The 22,585-nt window shown below is 46.9% G+C and overlaps 1 protein-coding gene across 1 annotated transcript; it reads right to left on the bottom strand.

Moving 5' to 3' along the window:
* Nucleotides 1-243: 243 nt before the first annotated feature.
* On the bottom strand, nucleotides 244-19,797 carry LOC135997261 (olfactory receptor 14J1-like). The gene is made up of 4 exons (XM_065649769.1): nucleotides 19,740-19,797; nucleotides 1,046-1,183; nucleotides 712-838; nucleotides 244-583 (listed from the first exon to the last, which is right to left on the bottom strand). Exons 1-4 carry the CDS (start codon nucleotides 19,795-19,797, stop codon nucleotides 244-246), a joined length of 663 nt encoding a protein of 220 aa, XP_065505841.1.
* Nucleotides 19,798-22,585: the final 2,788 nt, after the last annotated feature.

The raw sequence follows: 22,585 nt of genomic DNA, 5'->3' as shown, positions 1-22,585 counted from the left end.
CTTCTCATTTACACAGTCTATGAATCAAACTACAAAGGTACATGGTGAATTAGAAGTGGAATGAAAAAAGACATTACTTTGTGGGCAATATTATCACAGTTAAAAAAAGCAAAACCAAACAATCCTTCCTCATCTCCAAAACCCATCAAAAACTACAAGATATACAAAAGAGAGTCTGGGCCTGTAATGAGTTATGTATCATGAGTGATGTGAAGAAGACGGGAAGTCTATTGGTTTTGAAAATCATCCAGCCATTTGTTTGCACAGGGCATCCTTGAGCTCCCGGTTCCTCATGGTGTAGATGAGGGGGTTCACTGCTGGAGGCACCACCGAGTACAGAAATGACACTGCCAGGTCCAGGGATGGGGACGAGATGGAAGGAGGCTTCAGGTAGGCTAATGCACCAGTGCTGATAAAGAGAGAGACCATGGCCAGGTGAGGGAGGCATGTGGAAAAGGCTTTGTGCCGTCTCTGCTCATAGGGGATCCTCAGCACCACCCTGAAGATCTGCACATAGGACAGCACGAGGAAAACAACACAGACAAATACTACTAAGACACTGACTACAATAATCCCAAATTCCCTGAGGGAGAAGTGTGTGCAGGAGAGCTTGAGGATATGGGGATTTCACAGAAGAACTGGTCCACAGCATTGCCTTGGCAAAGTAGTATTGAAAATGTATTGACTGTGTGCAGCAGAGCATGGAGAAACCCAGTGCCCCAGGCAGCTGCTGCCATGTGGACACAAGCTCTGCTGCCCAGGAGGGTCCCGTAGTGCAGGGGTTTGCAGATGGCAACATAGCGGTCACAGGACATGATTGTGAGAAAATAAAACTCTGCTTCAATTAGAAAGAGAAACAGAAAGAGCTGTGCAGCACATCCTTCATATGAGATGGCCCTGGTGTCCCAGAGGGAATTGGCCATGGCTTTGGGGACAGTGATGGAGATGGAGCCCAGGTCAAGGAGGGAGAGGTTGAAGAGGAAGAAGTACATGGGGGTGTGGAGGTGCTGGTCACAGGCTATGGTGGTGATGATGAGGCTGTTGCCCAGGAGGGCAGCCAGGTAGATGCCCAGGAAGAGCCAGAAGTGCAAGAGCTGCAGCTCCCGTGTGTCTGCGAACGCCAGGAGAAGGAACTGGGTGATGGAGCTGCTGTTGGACAGTTGCTGCCTCTGGACATGTGCACCTGTTCACAGACAAAAAGACAGTGACAGATCAGGGCGCAATTTGTCTGACAAAAACCCATGCTATTTCTCCTGGAACTGCGCCCAACTTAGTCTCCTGTTTCAGGAAGTATTTTGGTAGGTGTCTGTCCTGAGCTCTGTTTGGTGCTGCCTGATGGTGTCACTGGGAGCAGGGGCTCTGCTGTGGGCTCTGCAGGAGTCAGTTCAGCCCTACAGCTACAGGTGATAGAAACATGGGCTGATCTCAGATTAAATCACTTTTCATATGAAAGAGCTTTTCAGTATTTTCACTCTGTGGGGATATTTTTGTGTGTGTGTATTCAGTTCTCAGTGCCCCACCACACCTGAGTGGTGCTTTGAGGGCAGAAATGCTTTGCATTTCTGCTGCCCTTAAAGTGAAACCTTTTCAGTCCTAAGAGGCAATGGGACTGACTCTTAGTGCAGGATGACAAGATCTGCTCTATCCATCAGTCCTGGTCCAGCTGCCCTATTCTGGCAGCTCTTTGAGCTGGAGGACAGTCACCCCTAGATGTTCCTCCTAGAAGAAACTGCATCCTGCTGAGAGCAGAGGAGCCCAGTGTCCAAGTGCAGATCTCCAAAGTCCTCGCCTCGTCTCCAGACTTCCTTTCCAGCCAAGGAGCTCATCCCAGCTTCCCAAATGCAGCCTCACACTCGTATTTCTGTGTCCTTAGTGCCTCCACATCTTTTGTGCTGGGGTCTCAGGTATTGCAACAGCTGCAATGGGCAGCTGTGTCCTTTTCACAGGTGGTGGGGTTCCCTGGAGTGAGAGTCAGCTTTTTCCCCACCCATGGGCCCTGTGGGGTCCAGAGCCCCACAGGGAAGAAGGTTCCTTGGTCACTTGCCTCCCATGGACACATTCGCATGGGAGGACCCAGAGGGTGAGTGTCTGAGATTCAGCCCCATCACCAGAGAGCCTCCAAACAACAGCAGCAGCATTGTGGGCAGGTGGAGAAAAAAAGAGAAATCCCACATTGCTTCTGCCAAGGAACCCAAAGGTGGGACAGATGGGCACGCAGGACAGTCTCCTTTGCTGGGGGTTTGCCTGCAGGTGACTCATGCCATGGACCCTGGGGTCTTGATGGCAGAGGCTCTGCTGGGTGGGAGATGAGACCAGGGGGTTGCTCCAGGGAAGGCGTCTGAACTGCAGGGATGGCAGGGAGCTGCCCGAACCCCCCCTCCAAGGGCATTTCTGGTATCAGCTCCCTGTTCTCCCCTGCCCATGTCTCTGCTGCCTGAAGCTGTCCCTGCCAAGAGCTGCTTCTTTGTCCCCGTGTCTCCCCTCTGCCAGGGCCCACAGACCCCATCCTACCTGCTGTGTGCTCAGCTCTGCCCTGCAGACACCTCTTGGGAACAGGACACTGTCAGTGTTTGGAAGTCCCACAGAACATCTCAGATAACCCCAAGGACACCACAAAGATGATGTTTGTATGCTGAGGTGGGTAAAAGGACTTTACAGCTTCTTTGCCGAGCTACAGCTCTCCCAGTGCAATATTCCAGGAGACACAGTCCCCTGTACAAACCTGACAACTCCATCACCATGCAACCTGCCACCTTGTCACAGTAGGAAACTGACAGCCCAGACTCCAGAAAGTGTCTTCCCCTTCAGGTAGCCCCTACTTCGACCTTCCTCTTGAAAAGCCCCCTCAGAAACATCCTGCTCTCAAGCATGTTCTTCTCCACATTGCAGAAACTGTGAGAGCTGTCCTGCCATATCCTATCAGCCATGGGATGTACCAGCCTTAGGTGATGGCTCTGGCAACCCCATCTGCAGAGTTCTGCAACCACAGACTTACCCTGTCAAGAGCTGTGCAGATTTTGCTTCCGGTGAGCTCTCAGTATCTTCCCAATCCAGACTGCCTTATACCTCTTCTATCCTTGCTCCTCTCCCCTCGGTGCTGCAGGCAGAGCCCTCAGCCCTGCTGCACTTTGCAGGGGAGCTGCTCCTGGGCAGAGCTGTCTCTCTGCAGCGCTGCCGCTTGCCATGAGCTCCCTGTGTCCCAGAGCCCATCCCAGCTCAGCAGCACAGGAGCAGACCAAGGTGGCACTTTCTCTGTCCCCTCTGGGCTCCCTCCAGGTGTCCCTGGGGCTCCAGGGGAACCTGCTGTGAAACAGGCCGAAGGCATCACTTATTTTCCCTCCCTCACCTTGGGAACCACACTTATTTCCAGTTGTGTCATTTCTCCTATCAAAATTGTATTGAGGTCCAGGAATCACCTTTTCACTGTCCCATCATTAGTCAGGACAACCAGAGAGGGTCAGGGAGGGATCTCCTTTACCCCAGCTAAGGGAAGGGATCCAGCTTAGTAAATTGCAGCATCTCGTCCTGGATTTATACTCCTGGGGCTAGAAGGGCACTCAGCTCCCTCCCATGCTTATGTTAAGGAAAGGTTTTCTCCCTAGGTTTCCCGAAGCAGAGACTCAGACATGGATTCCAGAAATTCTTCTTAAATTAGTAATTTATTTGTAAGGTACAGAGTAGAGAGCTGGGACCTCCAGAAGAGGGACCCCAAGCAAAGAAAACCCTGGGCAGTTATACCCTTGCAATCTAAGATTCCTACCCCTCACACAGCAATTTGGGCTAATTGTAGAATTAGAGTCTGAGGTCTCCCCGGTCTTCATTGTGACACTGTAAATCAGCCAATAAACTTCTGAAACCAAAATCTGCGGTTTTAAAAGCAGGCGTCCTTTATTGGTGCACCGCCAACCCCAGGAGATCTGTCCTCCTAGTGGGCACGAGGGGGAGAAGAAGCTCCAGGCACAGGTTATATCCATCCAGATCATACATATTCATTACATTTGCAAGAAATCCTTTGCATACGCCTTACATTCATTTGTTATTTGGCTTGTAACCTGCTTGCGAAGGTGTCACCGCCTTATCTTCTCAGAGCAAGGGCATTGTCTCCTACCTGTCTCCTGCTTATCTTAACAAATACCATTCGTGTGATTTAATGCCTACCAAGTGCCTAAAATCTAACATCTGTGAACCTTTTTCTTATTAACTTAGTAAATGCCTAAAATGTAGGACCCTTATTCATATAGACTTATTTTATCACTAATTGCTGATTTTAGGTATCAGGCCCTCCAAGTGCTAGACCACAACAGATGTGTATATTCCCTGAGTTCATCTAGTCACCTTCTCTTTCAGGCACCCAGAAATGCCATTCCAGACAACATGCTCTGGGACATGTTCCTCATCCAAAGTGAAGCTGAGCAGCCTTTAACTCCCCAGTTCATCCTCTGGACCTTTTGGAAAGACATGGGATGTTTGCTTTGTGCCAAGTGTCAGGGACTCCCCTCAGTCTCCATGACCTTTCAAAGATGATGGAGAGTGGTCTCTCTGTGGCATTGTTTTACATTCTCAGCACCCTTGGATGCAACCTGTTTTCCTATGTACTGGCAATGGTTGACTTTGCTCAAGTATCCTTTGATTTAATTCTGGTCCACACCTGGCTGTTCTCCTCCAGAGTCTTACCTCGAGGCACAAAGGCTGGGGAGACCTTGCTGGTGAAATCTGAGGCAAAGACAACATGGAATATCTCAGTTTTGTCTATACCTGCTCTTCCTGTATTCAGCAGTGTCCAATCAATACAGAATGAATCATAGAATGTCCTGAGTTGGAAGGAACCCACAAGGATCATGGAGGCCAACTCCTGTCCCTGCAATGACAACCCCACAGTTCACATTGTGTGTCTGAGGACGTTGTCCAGCATCTACCCCTATAAATGGTTTGAGATGTCTCATCCCCACCCCCACCTGCAACTACCAACCTGCCATTACAGGCAAACCGGTAAATCTCATCTAGTGGGTACAGAGGTCCCAGGACAAGACAGCATTGCCCAGCATCCCCATCTCACTTTGGATCCACTTTGCAAAGGAGAACAGCCCCCAGGAACACGCTCTATGGGAACACCCAACAGCTCGGTCATGCAGATTGATCATAGAATCATAGAATGTCCGGAGTTGGGAGGGACCCACAAGGATCATGGAGGCCACCTCCTGTCCCTGCAATGACAACCCCACAGGTCACCCCGTGTGTCTGAGGACGTTGTCCAGGCTCTTCTTGAACACTGTCAGGTTGGGGCCGGGACACCTCCCTGGGGAGCCTGTTCCAGTGTCCAGCACCTCTGGGTGAAGAACCTTTTCCTCATGTCCAGCTGCCCCTCCCCTGGCACATCTTCCTGCCATTCCCTGGGGTTCTGTCGTTGGTTGCCAAAGAGAAGAGAACTCGGCGCTTACCTTTCCTCCTCGCCCTTGTGAGAAGCTGTAGATCACGATGAGGTCTCCTCTTAGTCTTCTCTTCTCCAGGCTGAACAAACCCTGGGACTTCAGCCGCTCCTCATATGGCTTCCCCTCCAAACCTTCACCAGCTTCGTAGTTCCTCTGGACTCTCTCCAGCAGCTTTATCTCCTTTTCTCCTGTGTCCCCAGCCCTGCACACAGTGAATGCTGCAGGTGAGGCCGCCCCAGCGCAGAGCAGAGCGGGACAATCCCCTCCCTGCCCGGCTGGCCCTGCTGTGCTGGATGCGCCAGGACACGGGGCCCTCTTGGTGCCAGGGACACTGTTGGCTCATGTTCAACTTGCCATCGACCAGAACCCCCAGATCCCTCTCCACAGGGCTGCTTTCCAACATCTCATCCCCCAGGTTGTATTCCATAATACCAAGGACCCCCTTTGTCAGGCACGGAAGGCAGCCTCCTGCTTCTGTCCGTTTCCTCATACACGCCTCATTTTCGAGTTGAAACAGACACAACGGTGCCTCTGCTTCAAGCTCTATGGGCAGCTGTGTTGACCCCAGCACTCTCTCACATTTCATTGCTCTCGTGTTCTGGTTGCAGCCAGATGTTTCCCCAGGGAACTGCTGACCTTTACCAGGGCAGCAGGGCCAGGTGGTCATCAGATTGCTAGCACAAGTCCATCTGACCACTGTCACTGTGCAGCACATCTGCAAAGAAGTCTCTCTATCTGGGACCATCATCAACACTCCCAGTGAATTCACTGTCTTTGTAAGTCTCTGCTGGGCACTTGTGGCTGGGATTTGCCCCTGGGGGAAAGCCATGACAGGGACTTGCTTGCTTTTCTGCATCCTTTGAGGCTTTTGTCCAGCTCTCTCCTCAGCACTGCCATGCCCTTTTGGGATACTTCAAGGGCTCTAGAGGTTTCATCCTTCTCAAGACTTATTCTGGCCAAAGCACTTCAGGGTTCTTGACCAAAACTCAAAGTGAAGACTGAGCTCCAGGAGCCCCAAGAGAGGGTGGGTAGAGCACAGAGCTGATGCTGCACATATGTCTCCTCTTTGTCAGGATGTGTCTCAGCTGCTCTCCTTGTGCTTTGCCCCTGTGGGGGTGGATGTGGATGGAGAAGAGGAAACTCTCCTTGGGACTATCACGTACAACATGGCAAAAGAGGCCATTCAGACCTTCCCTCTGAAGGCAGTGTTCATGTATGGGGGCAAGATGCCAGGGAGAAAACCAGGTTTGCCTGCAGGTCCATGGCAGGAAGAACGTGAATGCTTTCTCCACGGGCACAGGGGCCAGAGGCCTGGACCGCCACCAAAAGAGACCTGGTGGGGACTGGAGTGCTGACTAGCTTGTGCTGGTGGTTTTAGCTAGTGTCTACTTCTACTGCCTTCTTTCTGGCACCCATGCATGAACTAGAAGGAAAGATGAAAAAAATGCAAGCAAATCCTTTTTGCTAACAATTTGGTGGCTCAACTCCTAATCAAGTTGGCTGTACTTTGGTCCAGGCTGATAAAGGAACAACTGACCTCATGAACAAACATGAACCTGTGGGCATTATAGCCCCTGGACCATGCACAAGGATATTAAACTAGTTTAAACCAATATATCAGACCAAGTGCAAAAAAGGATGCATGCACTTGTGGTTTGACTGGCAGCCAACTACTTCACACTATAAATATTTGCAGCTCTAATAAGACCTCAAGCTCTCCCTCCATAGCAGCTGGTTGCACAGTGGTCATCTCCCCTTGAGCTGGGATGCCTCTCAAGGTTACTCCTCGAGGCTGAGAGATCCCTCACTCAACACCAGACACTGATGGGTTGGTAAGTGACATTTTTCTGCATGCATGTAACATTTAAATACATGTAGTAAGCTTAAGCATTAACTTTTCTGTCCCATATCCACTTTGTGTAGTAAATAATAGAGTATTGACCGCCACTCCATCTGTACATACAAAATATTTCCCATACCTAAATTTACTGATTAGAATCTAATAAACTAACTATTAAATCACATCTGTATGACTGATCTCTGACACTGACCGAGATGGGACACTGCAGGTTTCCAACCTGGTGAGTGTGACTACCTCATATGACACGGCCAGCATGGGGTGATTTTACCCAATTGTCTTTGTGGGACACACATTCACCAGGAAGGCACTAAAACCAAGGTCAGTGTAAGTTATGTGGTGTTCAATAGGTAAGAAAAAATGGGTTTTGCCACTGGTAGAAATTCTGGAAAACTGGAAGAAAATCAATGGTACATCAGAACTCAGTGAACCTCAAGATATAGCTCTCTGTCAGGATGAGTGGACAGCTGAAACTCAGAAGGGGAGCAGTGGCTCCTGGAAGGTTCATTTGATATGAGCAAGCTGACTTTCCTGCGTCAACACTTTGAGGGTCAGAAACCACTGGTTTATCTGGAATAATTGGGCTTTTTAAATTACATGGGGGGGGTTGGGGGTTCAGCTAAGGTAAAGAGATGCTAGCACGATAAAAATCTGGGAGACTTGAGTCTACTTGTTTTGGCTGGAATAGAGTTTAGTTTCTTCATAGCAGCTTGTATGGGGCTGTGTTTTGGACTTGTACTCCAAAGTGTTGATAACAGAGGGATGGTTTAGTTCCTGCTGAGCAGAGCTTACACAGCATCAAGGCTTTTTCTGGTCCTCACACAGACGCACCAGCGTGTGGGTTGGGGATGCAGAAGAAATTGGGAGAGGACATACCTGGGACAGCTGACCCCACCTGACCAAAGGGATATTCCAGACCATACAACATCAGGATCAGCAATAAAACTGGGGGGTGGAGGCTCATAAGGGCTACCCTTGCTTGGGGCCTGTCTGGGCATTGGTTGGCCAGTGTTGAGCAATTGTTTTCTTTTACATCTTTTTTTTTCTTGGTTTTTATTTTACTGTCTCTTTGTTCTTGTTTGATGGGGGTTTTGTTGTTATTTTGTTTTGTGTTGTTTTTCTTTTTACTATTGTATTTTAATTTTTTAATTATTATTAAACTGCCTTTATCTCAACCCACGAGATTCTCTCTCACTTTTAGCCTTCTAATTTTCTCCTGCGGCATGGGGCAAAGAGTGAGTTGCTGTGTGGTGCTTAGCTGTCAAATAGAGTTAAACCATGACAAACTTGCATTACAGTCTGACATTAATGCCCCATTGGCCTCCCTCTGATCCTGTCCTTGGAGTGGTACGTGCCCATCGCATATCCAGGATTTGGTACCAGAAGCACGAGGAGCTCACTCACCTTCCTCACCAGCTATGTGAAAAATACATCAACAGCACTATTTTGCCAGGCTTCCTCTCATTCTACATCTCTCATGGTTCTTCATAGTCCCAGACCGGAGCCAAATTCCATCATCTTCTTCCTCTACAAGATCCCGCCAAGACCATTCTCATGGCTACAGTTTTTCCTAAAGGGTACAGAGGTTTTATGCATTCATTATCATTATAGTTTAGATGATGAGATATTCAGCTATTAATGATCCTTTTGGGGTAATTTTTAAGTATTAAAGGTGGTCTGTATGTCTACATCTAGATTTCTGTCATGAAAAGCGTGAGCAATTTTGGTTAAGAGTCTGTAGTGTTAAATTATTGAAAGTTTGTAGGCTTGTCTAAGCTGAAGAAGATGCGATCAATGTTCACAGAATGGAGCATGGTTGTCCACTAAGGAAACAAGGTAGGTGATTTGAGAGACCAAGCACTACTCATAATGTGTAGCTGTCAGAGTGCTGTTCTCTGCACCACCAATCAAGAAACACAAGAACTCAGAGTGCTTCTTCCATTTTTCATCTGTTTCAAGACATTCCTATTGTGTAGTTTTTCCAAGGCCATACCCATGAGTGTAGGTATTTTGTTCTAATAGTGGCCAAGTATTTTCACAATAAAATTTCCACTTCATTTCTTTCAGGTGGGATTCAACAAATTCCTTCCGCTACTACTTTCTTGTAGCCTTGAAGAGGATGCTGCATAAAAAAAACTTGTTTTGTCACTTTATATAGGTGATTTGTGCAGACGGGTCTGTTCTTGGGTCTGTGTGCAGCCTGTCTTCCAGCCAAGCAGTGCCTGCAGTTCTTGTTGCTGTTCTTTCTCCTTCTCTCCAGAAATCCACTAGCAGCATACAAATTTGCTGTTAGATGTCAAGTACTACCAGCATTTCTGCGGGAAATTATTCTTTAACTAGTTCTTACTACCTGGGTCATTTTCAAAGAGCTTCAGTCAACACACCTGGTTTTGCAAGTGGGTCAGAATTTCTAAGTCTTCTTTTCTTCGGCTGCTAGGGTTTGAAAATGGGATTCTGGTTTTATGTGTGTATTTGTGTGATTGTTTCCCATTCAGTTATCAGCTTGCTTTCAGGACTACAGATAGTACTAGTAACCCTGGGGCTCTTTTATCAGTGATGTGAGCTCTTGCTTCATTGTTATCTCTTACAGAGACTCATAGTGTATAAAAACATTTTGCACGCTTACTTCTAAGTTTGTTTGTTTGTTCTTTTAATGGTGGTAACTTGTGAGTGTTGCACATACAGACTGGGAGGCATAACCATTCTCTAACAGCCTTTCTGATGCTGATGTCCAAGCCTGGGTTGGATGCAATAGGACTTTAAACACTTTAGTACAGGTGCAGACACCCACAATAAGTAAAATGAAGCTTACCTCCTGCATCTCTTTCAGGTGAGTGTCCTCTTCAGTGGTATAATAATTATTTACTGTTTATATATTTATAGTTTAATTTCTCTGAGGTTCATTCTGTAATTGAGAGAGAAAGAGAGAGAGAAATAGCTCTGAAGAACTGGTGATTGTCATCAACGTACAAAAGGAAAGGTGTTGTTTAAAGTCAGAATGATCATTGGTCCCTTTCAACTGTAACTGTCACAGAGGCTGCACCCTTCTGGAGCTCCTCAGATTTCCTCTGTGCAGTCTTTCACCCGAATGGTCATCAATAGTGAAGACATAATTATGAAGCTAGTGCTTTTGGTATTACTGTAAAAATGTAATGGCTGTTTAGCCAGCAGGATAGTATATGCATGCAAATTTGAAAAGTCCAGAAAGTGTTTTGACTCCAAATGTCTGCGAATGACATTTTTTGGTTACTTAGAATCATAGAATGGTTTGGATTGGAAGGGAACTTTAAAGGTCTTCTAGTCTGACTCTCCCACAATGAGTAGGGACATCTTCTACTTGTTTAGAATGGGACAGAACTGTCACCACAGAAAAAGACAAAATATATAATTTGGGTGCAGCAACATAATGATTAGGCTATTGTACTCAAGCTACACTAACTGTGTGTTTGAAGAATGGAAAAATACAAGGTAACTGTTACTCCAAAATGAGTGCAGCAACAAAATTTCAAGTCTGACTCCAAATTACTTTAAAAGCAAACTTCTTTAACTCTTCCCTTCTCCCCCCTCGCCCCCAAAATAGAGAGCAATGCTTCAGAAAACTGGATTTAAGTTAAGAACTCTTGCTGTTCTTTTCAGTTTCAGAAACTAGAGGGGAAAGAGCCCAAGCTCTGAAAAAATGGAAATCAGGGCTCAAATAATGTGAATGTAGCTTTCTGAAAAATGGGGATTACTCTGGTAAGCAGGCCTTCAAGGATGTGAGTACAGGAATGGGTTCACCAACAGCATCACATCCAAGGCTACACTTATTGTCTGAACTGGTATTGAAGTGGAAATGAAAAGGGATAGTAAAACCAACAGTAAAACCTCATCGAACCTGAGGCTTTCTACACCTCTTAGGTTATGGCAGTTGTCTAAGAGCACTTTAAATCCAAATGAAAACAGAAAGTATTCTGATGTTTTAATTCACACACACAGTTTTAAAACTTTCTATAAGAATAAATGACTCATAACTTGTAAGTTATTTCTCTTCATTGGCTAGTTGTGGATGTCTGCGGAGATGCTGTCAGTGCCTGGAGTGCACAAAAAATCTCTCCAGCCTCTTGCCAGAAAGTTCTTCCATCTCCCACAGCACATCTGATGCATGGCATTCATGTGGGGTTTGAATGAGGCCCTGCCAAAGGTCTGTCTACAATCTTGATCAATCTCATGTCCTACACCTATATTATAATTTCTATCCTAAAGATCCAGTCTTCCAAGAGCAGGTAAGAAGACTTTTCCACCTGTGTCTCCCACTTGATAGCTGTCATCATCTTCTGTGGAATAGCTTCTTTCATGTATCTGCAGCCTAGTTTGAAATATTCTGTCAATCAGGACAAGATCATCTGTTTTCTATGCCTTGGCAAACCCTGTTCTGAATCCCTTGATCTGCAGCCTGAGGAACAAGGAGATGAAAGAGGCTTTCAGAAGGACTGTACAAAGGAAGTTTTCTTCTCTCTGAATTGAAATGTTGGCTCAGGCTTTTCAGCAGCATACAGGTTTGATTGCATCAAAATCAATGTGTTCTAATTCTAACATCTTTGAATGAATTATGTATGTGAATTGTTTCCAGAAAAGGGCCTAAAGAAGCCTATTCCCTTCTAGCAGCTTATTTGTGCTAAACCTAATTTCTAGACAATTCTAGACAAAACCAGTGCCTAGCCCTCTTTACTTGGAGACCTAACCCTCTAAGGGTTTGGTATACCTCACCCTTTCAGATTGAGGGAGTTATCTGAAGGAGACAGGCAAAACTTAATAGTTGTACAATTCTCTAGGAACTAATCTTATCCAGCTGATTTATTATTGTATTGCCCTTCTTCCTGGCACTCCACTGATCTCTCCCTAAACCCCTTCTCCTTCCTGTGGTGGCTCCCACTGAACAACTCCCTCTCCTGCTTTTCTCCAGGATCTTTGTGAGAAACTCCAGTCGGTCAATCTCATCCAGTTGTGTCCATCTGTCAGGGTGGAGAAATTCCGTGGTTGGCACAACTCCCTGCAGTTCTGAAATTTTTTATAAAATTTTTATAAAAAATAACATAAAGAACTAGGCAGGTCCTTTTTCAAAATTTCAGAGGCTTTTCAGTGAATAGGGAACAGCAGAAGTAAACAGCTCATACTATTGGATTTAGGTAGAACTCTGCTCTTTTTGACTCCATCAGTGGCTGAAGGCTGAACCTCAGTCTTCAAGTAGAGCAGGAAGGTTGAAAACATCAAGGGATGGATTAACTACATGCCACACAAATGTGGAATCTTTCATCTAACCTAATATTGCAGTTAAAATATAGAGGTCTGTCTAAGGGCCCCTATAAGACTACATCTGAGCATAGTATCTGGTTTTTGATCTCCCCATTATGAGACAGGGATGTGCTGGAGTAAGTCCAGAAATGATTAGGGCTGTGAATGCATGATGTGCTCAGAGAAGCTGAGAGAAATGGCTTCATTCAATACTAGAGAAGGCTCTAGAGATTTTATTGCTACCTACAACTGCTCACTAAAAGGGCATAGACAAGACCAAGTCAGGTTCTTGGACATGTATAGTGACAGCGCAAGGTGCAACAGGCACAAGCTGCAGGAGAAATTCACATCAGGTACAAGCAAAATGTTTCTAACATGAGGGTGTTCCAGCAGTGGAACAGACTCAGGGTGGTTGTGACCTCTCCATCGTTGGAGCTAGTCAGAACTTGGGTAGATCAAGGCCCTGAGCAACCTGGTTTAAATTAATCCTATTTTTGGTGAGACATCAAACCAATGACCTTCAGCAGTCTAGTAATTTCTCATGTTCTTTTTAGTCAGATAAACTTCAAGCCAGACCCTAGTTATCTGTCTGCATTATCTGAACTGATATCTCTATTAGGAGAAAACTTCCGGCTGTGTCACCTTCCCTCCACTGACTGATCCAGTTTGTATAAGCAGTCTTTTCCCATCACACAGGGTGAGTGTTTCACAAAACCTAAGCGACCCCCTATTTCTTCTCTTCAAGCTGCACATTGGCTACTAATAGTGCAAGACAATGTCTGGGATGTTGACTGTGAAGTCACTTCATTTGTAGTGCCCTGGTCAGGTAGATTTCTGAGGTCATCAGGTGTGAACCACAAAGACCCTGCAGCAGAGGTGACAGTTCAGAGGGAGGTCAGAGGCATCAGCAAGTGCAGACAGGGTCGACGTATTGTCATGTCACTTTTATTGCAGAAAACCAATCGGCCAGCAGAGGGCAGTCCCTGTGAGATCACTTATAATGGATTTCTCTTTCACTCGTTAGCGGGGTGTGCAGTTAATTCCTTCTTACAGGCACTAGTTTATCATAGTGCTGACTCTTCTGCAGGTAAAACAATCCCAGCTGTCTTCCATCTCTCCTCTTCATAGGAGAGATGCTCCAGTCCCATCATCACCTTTGTGGGTCTTCACTGGATCCTCTTCAGTACATCCGTATCTCCCTTGTACTGGAGAGCCCAGAACTGGCCACAACACGCTAGGTGTGGCCTCACAGTGCTGAGCAGAGGGGAAGGATTGCCTCCCTTGACCTGCTGGCAACACTCATCCTTGTGCAGCCCAGGATGCCATTAGCCTTCTTTGCAGCCAGGGCATACTGCTGGTTCATGTTCGATCTGATGTCCTTCAGGTCCTTTTCCGCAAAGATGCTTTCCAGCCCCCAGCATATACTGGTGGAGGGCGTTGTTCCTGTCCAGATGCAGGACTTCGCACTTCTCCTTTTTGAGCTTCGTGAGGTTCCTCTCGGACCATTTTCCCAGACCGTCAAGGTCCCTCTGGATGCTAGCACTACCCTTTGGCCTATCAGCCATTCCTCACAATTTTGTGTCATCAGCAAAGGTGCTGAGGGTAGAATCATAGAATCATAGAATGGTTTGGGTTGGAAGGCACCTTTAAAGGTAGAGACATCTTTCAGTAGATCGAGTTGCTCAAAGCACCATGCAACCTGACCTTTAACATTTCCAGGCATGAGGCACCCACAGCCTCTTTGGGCAGACTGTTCTAGTGTCTCACAACCCTTATCATACAACACTTCTTCCTTCTGTCCAACCTAAACCCACATTCTGTCAGTTTAAACCCCTCACCCTTTGCCCTGTCACTACAGGTCTTGGTAAAAAGCCTCTCTTAGTCTTTCTTATAAGCTCCCTTTATATATTGAAAGGCTGCAGTAATGTCTTCCTGGAGCCTTCCCCAGGCTGAACAACCCCAACTCTTTCAGCCTTTCTTCACAGGAGAGGTGTTCCAGCACTCAGATCATTTCCATGGCCTCCTCTGGGCCCGCTCTAACAGGTCCATGTCTTTCTTGCACAGGGGACTCCAGAGCTGGACTCAGTACTGCAGCTGGGGCCTCAACAAAGGGGCAGAATCACCTCCCTCAGCCTTGATTTGATGAAGCCCTAGATACGATTGGCCTTCTGAGTTGCAAGCACAGACTGCTGCCTGATGTCCAATTTTTAACTCTCTCCATTCATCCATCCATCCACCCACCCAACCCTCAGTCTGTTCTGATAGTGGGGGTTGCCCCAACCCAGGTGCAGGACCTTGCACTTGGCATTGTTGAATTTCATGAACTTTGTATGGGCCCACTCCTCCAGCCTGTCTAAGTCCCTCTGAATGGTATCCCTTCCCTCAAATGTATCTCGACTGCACCACTCAGCTTGGTGTCATCTGCACACTTGCTGAGGGTGCACTCTATCCCACTAGACATGTCATTCATGAAGATATTTAATAGTATCGGTACCAGCATAGACTCTTGAGGGGCACCAGTCATTACTGATTTCCACTTGGATGTTAAGTCATTGACTACAAATTTTTGGACTCAGCCATTCAGCCATTTCTTTATCCATCTAACAGTCCATCCATCAAATCCATTTCTCTGTAGCACAGGATACACTCTCCCCCATCAACCAGATCACTAATGAAGATGCTAAACAGGACTGGACTCAGTATTGACCACTCAGGTACACAACTAGTTGCTGGCCTCCAGCTGGGCTTTGTGCCACTGATCACCACCCTCCGGGCTTAGCCATTCAGCCAGTTTTCAACCCACCTTTGTGTCTGCTCATCCAGTCCATCCTTCATCAGGTTCTCTCTGAGGATCTTTTAGGACACAATGTTGAAAGCCTTCTTGAAGCCAAGGTAGACAATATCCACTGCTCTTCCATCATCCACCAAGCCAGCCTTTTAATTGTGGAAGTTTATTAAGTTGTTCAAGAATTACTTGCTTTTTGTGAATCTATGCTGACTATATAATGTCTTTATATTCCTCCCAGGTTACCTGTCCCTGGTCTTACCTTCTGTATACTCTCTTTTTATGTTTGAGTTTTGCCAGGAGCTCTCTGTTCATCAATGCAGCCTCCTGGCATTTTTGTCTGTCTTTCTACTTGTCAGGATGGACCACTTTTGAGCTTGGAGGAGGTGATCTTTGAATATTAACCAACTTTCTCAGGCCCCTCTTCCCTCCAGGGCCTTATTCTGTGGAATTCTTCCAAGCAGACCCCTGAAGAGGCCAAAGTCTCCTCTCCTGAAGTCCAGGTTTATAATACTGCTTTTTCCCCTGCTCCTTCCTCTCAGGATCCTGAGCTCCACTGTCTCATAGTTACTGCAGCGAAGGCTGCATCCCCAAAGAGCCCTTCCTTGTTTGTGAGCATGAGACACAGCACAACACCTCTCCTCATTGACATCTCAGTCATTTATGTCAGGAAGTTATTACCGATGCCCTCCAGGAACCTGGATTGCTCATGCCCTGCTGTGTTGTTCCTCCAGCAGATATAGGAGTGGTGGAGTCTCCTGTGAGGACCAGGGCCTGCAAATGTGGGGCTGCTCCTACCTGTCCTCCGCTTGTTCTTCCCAGTCAGGTGGCCTATAGCAGACACTCAATACAATGTTGTCCTTACCTGTCCTCTCTTTAATCCTAACCCATAAGCTCTCAGTTGGCTCATCAGCCATCCCCAGGCAGAGCTCCATGCATTCCAGCTGCTCCCTCACATCAAGGGTAACTTCTTGTCCTTATCTGCCTATCCTGTCCTTCCTAAAGAGCCTGTGTCCCTCTATCTCAACACTCCAATCATGTCAGCGATCCTGCCATGTGTCCATGATCCTAACAAGATCATAACCATGGAAATGCACACCTATTTCTAATTCCTCAATTTTAATTCCTCTCATTCCTCTGTGATGCTTGCATTAGTGTACAAACTCATGATCTATTTGTCATAATGGACACTGGTTTGAAAAATTCCTCTGAAGGTTTCTTTAGAGTGTTAAGCAAGAAACACAGCAGAAGTGACATCAGATACCTCATCACTAAAGCTGGAAAAGGGGAAAGCAAAACCGTTGGTGATCAGTTCACAACTTTGAACTATGACGATGACATCTGTGTGGGAAACATGGTAGATTGATGCAACATTTTGTGGGAAGTAGAGCTCTGAGAAAGCTGAAACCTTGGTTTAGTGAAGGAAGGATTTGATGATTATTCTCCACACAAGTCTGTATTTGTGCAGACCACTAACAATTCACTTCCTCTCTGGTGGAGGAAGAATACAGGTTTGAATGTGAGATTCCAAGAGACTCTTTTCCTCCATGGGAAACTGCTATTAAGTGCAAAGGGACCCAGAACAGCTTGCAAAAGTTAAATGAGGATCTCCTGAGCGCACGAGTGGTACAGTCAGATATGTGGGAAGCTGCACAGGTGTGACAGAAAGCCTCCGTGGATGAACAGTGAAACCCTGAGAGGGGTCGCACACACCCACACCCCACATAAACACGCACACCCTCACACCCACACGCACAGTGTAAGCAGGGGTGGAGGAATATAGACAGTACCCAAACAGAGCTGGAATTTGGAAAGCCTAAAGCTGAGCTGGAAGTGGAACTACTGAGGCATGTGAAGGGCAACAAAAAGGGTTTCTAGAAGTATGTGGGCAGCAAAAGGAAGGCTAAGGGGCATGTGTGTCCATTGCTGAATGAGGCAGGGGATGTAGTGACAAGTGACTTGGAAAAAGCTGACTTCTACTCACTGACTTCTTGGCTTTGGGCTTTACCAATGTGATCTGCCCTGAGGTCCTCATGCGTCATGACAGAGTCTGTAGCAGAGAAATATTGCCCACAGTAGGGAAGATATGGTTACAGACTGTCCAAACCCCAATTCTTTCTGTATCACACAACTCTGGCACAGTCTGGACCGGGTCCACAGTGGGAGAAAAAGTGATTGCCCCACAAAGGCCAGAGCTCCCATAGCATGTGGGATATGCCACCCATTGTTTGTCACTGTGGTCAGCTTCTCTGATGCAGTGTCACTAGTGTGTGTCTCAGGACACTTCAGCCTCCACCAGTTCATATGGTGGAAAATACATATGAAAGATGATATATGAAAAAAACTCACTTGTGAAGATCTTGAAGAGAAGCATTCCCTGAGCTGCTAAACTCACAGTTTTGGGGTGACATTTCTACTTTTGTGTGACCCTCTGCTCTTATCATTTCTCTAACTACGTCTGTGACCTGCTGTCCTGCTGAGACAGAGTTAATTTTCTTCATTGTAGCAAGTATGAGGCTGTGTTTTGGACTTGTGCTGAAAACTTTGTTGATAACGCAGGGATGGTTTAGTTCTTGCTGAGCAGAGCTTACACAGAGTCAAGGCCTTTCTGCTCTTCACACCGACCCACCAGCGCATGGGTTGGGGTGCACAAGAACCTGGGAGGGGACACACCTGGGACAGCTGACCCTACCTGACCAAAGAGATATTCCAGACCACAGGACATCATGGTCAGCAATAAAAGCTGGGGGAGGAAGAAGGAGGCGGGGGACATTGAGACTTATTGCCTTTGTCTTCCCAAGTCACCGTTACATGTGGTGAAGCCTGGCTTTCCTGGGGATAGTTGAACACCCACCTGCCCATGGGAAATAGTGAATGAATCCCTTGTTTTGCTTTGCTTGCATGTGCAGCTTTTGCTTTACCTATAAAACTGTCTTTGTCTCAACCCACAAGTTTTCTTACTTTTACACTTCTGGTTCTCTCCTTCATCCCACCAGGGGGGAGTGAATGAGCAGCTGAATTGTGCTTAGTTGCCAGCTGGGGTTAAACCATGACAGCTGCCCACCCAAACAATAGTCTCTCAGTAAGCAGACATAGCCATTGTTATTTCTTCGGTTTACCTCACATTCTACTTCAATCAGTAAAACTGAAATGGGAGAACTCTTTACAGGAAATGATATAGCTAGAATTTCCCTAAAGACATGAGAATCCCTGTGTGAGGTAGACATCTGAGCAATTTCTCCTGGAGACAGCCTCCCACAGCACCAACATTTCCTGTCTCCAGCATTTTGTCATCTTGAGGGCTGGGGTCTCCTTCCCATAGGGTTACTTAGTGTTCTGAAAATACCAGACAAGTGCATGGAGGAAGTTTCCACCACAGCTCCTGCCGTGTGCACTGAGACACTCCACAACGCAGGCCATGGTCTCATAATGGCTCACAAAGAAACACAGAGTGCTGGGAAGCGAGGGAAGTTCCCAGCTTTGAGTGGGACTTGGCCTTGCCAGGCACAGGGTGGACGTGGGCAGTGGTTGGGGAGGCTCCAAGCAAGAAGTTACTCATTACAGGAAGGAGGTAGAGACTTGTGTCAGTACACAAACCAATTGTTAAAGGAATGTTTCATTAGATGGCTGACCTAAAGGAAATTACATTATTGGAAAAGGGAGTAGTGGAATTTGCATAATAGGCAGTAACACGTTTATTATTAGAATACAGAATAAACCCAATCATAATAGAACTATTAGATATAGTGTATAGTTAGAGCTCCAATAGTTTTTTTAGGACATGGGATGGGCTGAGGCACTCCATTCCGCCTGTACCTTGGGCTTCAATGGCAAGAGCTTTCAGGTCTACAAACCTGCTGGTGACATTTGAAGAGCTACACAGAAACTAGACCTGACATTCTTTACTGAGAGGTTACTCAAACAGTGAAACAGGCTTCCTGGAGAGGTAGTCAATGCCCCAAGCCTGTCAGTGTTTAAGAGGCATTTGGACAATGCCCTGAATAACACACTTTAACTTTTGGTCAGCCCTGAAGTGGGCAGCCAATTGGACAAGATGACCATTGCAGGTCCCTTCCACTTGAAATATTCTATTCTATTCTATTCTATTCTATTCTATTCTATTCTATTCACAGCAGCTGAAGCTCCATGTAGCAAAGATTTAGAGATGCTGGACATGCACCAGCCTATGATACCCCGTGGAAAGCCTCTGAAGGTACTACAGGATACAGCCAACATAATTGTGTGACTACTCTCTAACATCTCTGGAAAGCAGTGGTACTTTGAGAGGTTCATGGTGACTGGTTAAAAAAAAAAAAAAAGCAAATGTAGTGATGCTCATGTTCAAAAAGATGGGAGGAAAGAAGGATCCAGGGAGGTACGAGGCAGCAAGTCTCACCCTTGGTCCGCAGGAGGATCATGGGTTCAGTCCTCTCAGAAGCCACTGGCAGGTACATGAAGGATGAGAAGGGGGCTGGAAACAGAGTCGATTGACCAAAGGCAAACTGTGGCTGGGCAACCTGATTGTCCCCTGAGGTGAAATGGCTAGTTCTGTGGCTGAAGGGAATGTGTAATGAACATGAGTAAACAGCAAGAATTAGAGATCCATGTGCAGTCACAGGGTCATGACCTCACTGCAATTACAGAGACATGGTGGGACAGCTCACACGACTGGAATGCTGGCATGGGTGGGCTGTGTACTTTTTGGAAAGACAGGGCAGCAAGGCAAGGCAGTGGACTTGCTCTTTGAGTGAGCAACTTGAATGTATGAAGCTCTGCCTAGGGGTGGATGAAGAACAAGTTGAGAGCTTATGGGTAAGAATTGAGGGGCAGGCTAATATGGATGACATGTTGTGGGCGTTCACTACAGGCCACCTGATCAGGAAGTCAATGGGGCCTTCTACAGGCAGCTGAAAGTAGCCTCAAGATCACAGACCCTGGTTCTCATGAGGGACTTCAACAAGTCAGCAACACAACACAGCTAGGCACACACAGTCCATGAGGTTTCTACAGAGCATTGATGATAATTTTTTGACATAGATGGTGGAAGAGCCAACAAGGAGAGGTGTGCTGCTGGGCCATGTACTAACAAAAAAAGGGCTGGTTGGGCATGTGAAAGTTGGGGACAGCCTTGGCTACAGTGACCATGCGATGGTGGAGTTCAGGATCCTGCATGGAGAAAGCGGGACAATAAGTACGATTGAAAACCTGGACATCAAGAGAGCTAACTTTGGCCTCTTTAAGGGCCTACTTGGATGAGTCCCATGGGATAGGGCTCTAGAAGGTAGGGGAGTCCAAGAGAGCTGGTTAATATTCAAGCATCACTTCCTCCAATCTCAAGATTGATGCATTCCTATGAGCAAGAAATCAAGCAAAGGAAGCAGGAGCATGGATGAGCAAAGAGCTTCTGACAAAACTCAAATGGAAGGAGGAAGTTTATGGAATGTGAAAAAGGGGACAGGCCGCTTGGGAGGCCTATAGGAACGTTGTTAGAGTATGCCGGGATGCAGTGAGGAAAGCCAGGCTCCACGTGGAAGTAAAACTGGCCAGGGATGTCAAGGACAACAAGGGCTTCTTCAAGCACACCAGTAGCAAAAGGAAGACTGGCGAAAATGTGGGCCCACTGCTGAATGACATGGATGCCTCCGTGACAGAGGGTACAGGGAAGGTGGAGTTACTGAGTGCCTTCTTTGCTTCAGTCTTTACTGCTAAGGCTGACCCTCAGGAATCCCAGAGCCTGGAGGTAAGAGAGAAAGTCTGGGGAAAGGACGAATTGCTCTTGGTTGAGGAGGATCAGGTTAGAGATCGTTTAGAAAAATTGGACACCCACAAATGCATGGGCCCTTATGGGATGCACACGAGTGTTGAGAGAGATGTTCTTGCTAAGCCACTCTCCATCAGCTTTGAAAGGTCATGGAGAACAGGCAACATGCCTGAGGACTGGAGGAAAGCCAATGTCACTCCAGTCTTCAAGAACAGCATGAAAGACAACCCAGGAAACTATAGGTCAGTCGGCCTCACCTCCATCCCTGAAAAGGTGATGGAACAGCTCGTTCTGGTTGTCATCTCTAAGCATGTGGAGGAAAGGACAGTCAACCTGAATTCGCCAAGGGGAATTCATGGTTGACCAATCTGATAGTCTTCTATGATGGCATGACTGGCTGGATAGACGAGGGGCGACAAGTGCATGTTGTCTACCTTGACTTCAGTAAAGCGTTTGACACTGTCTCCCATAACATCCTCATAGGCAAGCTCAGGAAGTGCGGGTTGGATAAGTGGGCAGCGAGATGGATTGAGAAGTGGCTGAATGGCAGAGCTCAGAGGGTTGTGATCAGTGGTGCAGAGTCTGGTTGGAGGCCTGTAGTTGGTGGGGTTCCCCAGGGGTCAGTACTGGGTCCAGTCCTGTTCAACCTGTTCATCAATGACCTGGATGAAGAGACTGAGTGCACCCTCAGCAAGTTTGCTGATGATACCAAACTGGGTGGAAGGGCCGACACACCAGAAGGCTGTGCTGCCATCCAGCAAGATATGGACAGGCTGGAGGCCTGGGCAGAGAAGAACCTGATGAAGTTTGACAAGAGCAAGTGTGGGGTCCTGCACCTGGGGAGGAACAACCCCAGGCACCAGTACAGGTTGGGGTGGACCTGCTGGAGAGCAACTCTGCAGAGAAGGACCTGGGAGTCCTGGTGGACAACAGGGTGACCATGAGCCAGCAATGTGCCCTTGTGGCCAAGAGGCCAACGGTACCTGGGGTGCATGAGGAAGAGTGTGACCAGCAGGTCAAGGGAAGTTGTTCCTCTCCCTCTACTCCACCCTGGTGAGGCCACATCTGGAATATTTTGTCCAGTTCTGGCCTCCTCAGTTCACGAAAAAGTCCAGTGGAGGGCTACAAAGATGCTGAGGGGTCTGGAGCATATTTCTTACGAGGAAAGGCTGAGAGAGACGGGTCTGTTCAGCCTGGAGAACAGAAAACTGAGAGGGGATTTTATATTGATACAAGAAAATATTTTTATATATATATATATATATGCATACATACAAATATACATATATATGCATTCTATATATCTTAAGGGCCAGTGTCAAGAGGATGGGACCAGACTCCTTTCAGCAGTGCCCAACAACAGGGTGAGGGGCAACAGGCACAAACCGAAACACAGTAGGCTCCATCTGAATATGAGGAGAAACTTCTTTACTTTGAGGGTGATAGAGCACTGGAACAGGCTGGCTGGGTCTTGGAGTCTC

The sequence above is a fragment of the Caloenas nicobarica genome, chromosome 21, assembly GCF_036013445.1.
Source record: "Caloenas nicobarica isolate bCalNic1 chromosome 21, bCalNic1.hap1, whole genome shotgun sequence".
Lineage (NCBI taxonomy): Eukaryota > Metazoa > Chordata > Aves > Columbiformes > Columbidae > Caloenas > Caloenas nicobarica.
The sequence above is the reverse complement of the archived record's forward strand: the minus strand, read 5'-3'. Positions and strand labels throughout refer to the sequence as shown.

What these genes read in the sequence shown, in the direction of transcription:
- LOC135997261 (XM_065649769.1), bottom strand. Translation starts at nt 19,797, where the DNA reads ATGTACCTGCCAGTGGCTTCTGAGAGGACTGAACCCATGATCCTCCTG. An exon ending in GATCCTCCTGCGGACCAAGG is followed by an intron (nt 1,184 to 19,739) that starts GTGAGACTTGCT and finishes GTCTGTGAACAG; the next exon opens with GTGCACATGTCCAGAGGCAG. An exon ending in CTACCTGGCTGCCCTCCTGG is followed by an intron (nt 839 to 1,045) that starts GCAACAGCCTCA and finishes TTCTAATTGAAG; the next exon opens with CAGAGTTTTATTTTCTCACA.